Consider the following 4077-nt stretch of genomic DNA (forward strand, 5'->3'; position numbering starts at 1 on the left):
CCGTGTCGTATTTTTCTATTATTTTTTATAACATGCTTCCATGTTGTTCCATATTATTCCTGTAATGATGTGTTATATTTACTATTATATAATCTAGTCACCTTACCCTGTGCTGTTAAGGTTTTAACTGTAATTATTTGTTCAAGCCCATCTTATTTCTTCATATAGTATTGTAACAAGCATTCTTTGTTTCTCTAACGACCATCTGCATCGTTAAACGACCCATGTTTCACCGGCGTGTCGCATTGGCGGGAGCCGACCCTATATATAGTACTCCACCAGCAGACGGAGTCCAGTCCAGTCCTCTTGTCATTCAGTTCACGTTCTTTTGAGTGACACCCGTCACCTGTTACTTATATTTTATTTCTGTGTTGTTCCTGTCGCCACCAATGTGGTATATCTATGTGAGTACCTATTCATGTCTCTTATGTGTCCATCATTGTTTGCGTAGTTACATTTAAGTAATTCAGTGTTGTTTCACGATTGTTAATTTCAATGTTAGTTATTTTATATGTTTATGCCGTGTTCACGTAATCCAGTGCTTTATTTTTATTCTATATGTTTAAGCAGTTCTTTTGATTTTTCGATGTTTTAGTATCATTTTTGTCTTAAAAGTTTCGATAGTGAATCAATTTGTTGTGACAGCCTACGAGGCTCTTTATTGTGTTAGTATTTTATTTAATTAAATTCTTAAAGGTTTACTTTATTTATTTTTATTCCCTTTTGATTTACTTCACTTTTCTTTTTATTTGGTTATGCCTAGAACCTGGATATTAAAGTAAATTAAGAGACGGCGTAACACTGTGTACAGTATGTGCTTATGTCACATTTTCGGTGGAACACACCTCGGTTTTATAAGGAAGTACAGTACAGTAAACCCTTGCTATTCGCTAGGATTAGGTTCTAAGGAATGGCACGAATTGGCAAAAATGTAAATAGTAACTTATACTATCTTAGTGCACTACTATATACCTATAATGTGTATGAGAAACTTTAGTCACCAATACTACTTACATTTGTATGTGGACGTTTGGAGCTTAATGAAGTGGTGCGCTGTACATAGGGAGACATCTGGTGACTGAAGCATAAGGGGATCTTGAAGAACACTGTTGGAAGAGAGTGATGCAGTGGTGGTTGATGGAGAGGCGGGTGGTGGAGAGGCGCGCTGCCGGGAGGCGGGTGGTGAGGTGGTGGGTGGCTGGGAGGAGAAGGGTGGAGTGGTGGTGGCAGCAGCTGACTGAGTGAGGGAGGGAAACGAATCAGCTGGGCTAGCGGTTGGTTCTTTCTTGAAAAACATTGTGATTGGTAGTTGTTTCCTCTTTGCTTTGAGGACTTTAAACATTTCCTGGTAGGGAAACAATACCTGGTTGATTTCTTGGACCATCTTAAGGCCATGTTCCATGGAAGGGTTGTGGTCAACAATGAAATCAGTTACCACCTTCACATGTCAAAATAGTTCAACAAAATTTTCCAAAACCCAAACCTTCTTGTTGCAATTCCATAATGTCTTCCTCTTCATCTTCTTCGGCACTTTTTACCAACTCTTCTAAATCCTCTTCTGTTAGTTTCTTTCCATGCCCATCAATCAGCTCTTCCACATCTTCAGCGACCAAGTCCACAAACCCCTCACCACGCTATTGACGTGCAACACTCACAATGTCATTCACATACAGTGGTCCCTCGGTTAACGAGCACAATCTGTTCCAGCAGGTTGCTAGTTAACCAAAACCATTGTTTCAATGGGTTTTTGGGTAATTGGTTCCAGCTCACCGAAAATTGCCTAAATTCAACAAAAAAGGTAGAAAAGTACACATACTTTGAGGTGTGTATGATGAAGGCTCCTGGATGATGATGATGATGGTGATGGGAATTAGAATTGGGGTGGAGGAGAAGGGAGAAGAGAAGGCATTGGGGTGGAAGAGAAGTCACCCCATGGCACCATTTCACCCATAAAATTTTAGTTCTCTTGGTCTAATTCAAGATTATTTTTTTTAAATCAACACTGCACTGCATTATATATTGTCAATATGTAAAATAAATTTCAAAATGACCAATAATTTGCTTGGAAACACAGCAAAAAAGCATTCAGTTGAAGAGAGTCTCAAGCAAGATGTTACCTCCACTGAAAACAGAGAGAGACTAACGCCTGTCTGGTGTGGTAACAGGCTGGATGGCATGCCAGAAACTAGTTTCTTTACCTTCAATTATGTTCAATAATTGTTAAAATGACTAAGAAAGTTAATATTAAACTTTTAAAATTATTGAATAGTATAAACTTCTTGATATTTACTAAAATAGTAAGGAATTTAAGCCCTAAAACCGATTATTGTATTGGTGGACTAATACTACAGCTGGTGGACCGCCAAATGCAAGCGAAAACATGTTGCAGTCGTCTCGTAAAAAACTCGTTAATCAAGGGATTGCTCGTTAACCGAAGTTAAGAATCTTATGGAAGGTAAATCGTTAACCGAAATCTCGTTAACCGAGGCGCTCGTTAACCGAGGGATCACTGTACTTTATTATGGACGTTATTCACACACTCGGGCCATAAAGTTTTCCAACAAGCATTCTCTGTATCTGGTTCGAGTTCATTGAATGCTTCACTGATGCTGGTAAGGCAGTGCGCAATGCTGTTCTCCTTCCAACACTTGCTAACATCAAGGTCGGGGTCTGCATCCATGGCACTACGGATATGACCAAAAGAGCATCGGGTGTAATATACCTTGAAGGTGCGTATTACACCCTGATCGAGAGGCTGAATAACAGCAGTGGTGTTAGAGGGTAGGAAAACCACCTCTACACCCGGATGTCTAAACTGCAAACATTCTGCTTGGCCTTGTGCATTATCTATCAATAATGGCACCTTGAATTCCATGTTTTTGTAAGCAAGGTACTTTTCCACTTCTGGGATGAAGCATTTCTGGAACCAATCCAGGAATGCTTGCACAGTTAGCCATGCCTTTTTGTTGGATTGCCAAAAAACTGGCAAAGGGTTCTTGTTTTTACCCTTTAAACCTCTTGGGTTTGCTGAGCGATAAAGCAAACCAGGTTTGATCATGTGGCTAGCTGCACTGCCACAGAAGATGAGCGTCACTGTCCTTGGCTGCCTTGAACCCAGGGGCACGCCTCTCCTGCTTCTTTATGTACGTTCTACCAGGCATTTTTTTCCAATATAGACTGGATTCATCGGCATCAAACTTGCTCTGGTCTATAGCCTTTCTCTTCTATTATTTTCTTTAACTTGGCGGGAAATGTATCTGCAGCTGTGTGGTCAGGTGATGCGGCCTTCCCAGTCAGCTTCACATTATGGAAAGAGAATCTTTTCTCAAAATTCTCGAGCCACCCTTTACTGGCACTAAAAATGAGCATAAAGACATTTAGCTTTCTCACGAATCACGTTGCTGTCGATCGGAATATTTTTGCGGTGCTGTTCCTCAATCCAAATGTTTAGTGCTTTCTCTATTTTCACTATGTTCTTGTCACAAACAACCTGCGCCACTTTAGCACTTGCAGGAGCACTCGCTTGAACAGTATCCCGAATTGCTTGTTCATTTTTCTTTATATACTGCACTGTAGATTCGTTCACATCAAACAACCGACCAACCGCGGCAGCACTCGTCCCCTCCTTTTGTCTTGTCTAATAATTTTACTTTTTTTGTCTGGGTCATCACTGACTTTTGCCTTTTATGGGCTATTTTCACACAGAAACACAAAAGTTTTGAGAGTAGTGTACAATACAAGATGCTGGGTCACATCTCCTGGGTGAGCGCGAACAGAGGAAGATTAGACGCCGCGGACGCATGGGGTGACTCGATGCGGTGCAGGAAAAGGCTCGTAAGCTCGCCACCATAGCCGCCGTCTATTTACCGCGAATCATCAAAATCTTGAGTCTCAAACCCGCAAATGGCAAGGGTCTACTGTAATCAGTTTTTGAGTTTGCAATGGATCAAGTAAATTTAAATTAAGTCATAGGATGGCAATCACTCTTTACGGTGAGCAAGCATTTCACGCAGAGGCTCTCTCATACATTGTCATTTAAAACTTCAGTTACTGGTGCTTGGGCCATGCATCCTTACC

The 4077-nt window shown here is 40.9% G+C and overlaps 1 protein-coding gene across 1 annotated transcript; it reads right to left on the reverse strand.

Moving 5' to 3' along the window:
• Positions 1-1457: 1457 nt before the first annotated feature.
• On the reverse strand, positions 1458-3058 carry LOC121866572 (tigger transposable element-derived protein 1-like). The gene is made up of 2 exons (XM_042366340.1): positions 2516-3058; positions 1458-1634 (listed from the first exon to the last, which is right to left on the reverse strand). The coding sequence occupies exons 1-2, from the start codon at positions 3056-3058 to the stop codon at positions 1458-1460; spliced, it is 720 nt and encodes a 239-aa protein (XP_042222274.1).
• Positions 3059-4077: the final 1019 nt, after the last annotated feature.

The sequence above is a fragment of the Homarus americanus genome, unplaced genomic scaffold (assembly GCF_018991925.1).
Source record: "Homarus americanus isolate GMGI-L3 unplaced genomic scaffold, GMGI_Hamer_2.0 scaffold16430, whole genome shotgun sequence".
In the NCBI taxonomy this organism is placed as follows: domain Eukaryota; kingdom Metazoa; phylum Arthropoda; class Malacostraca; order Decapoda; family Nephropidae; genus Homarus; species Homarus americanus.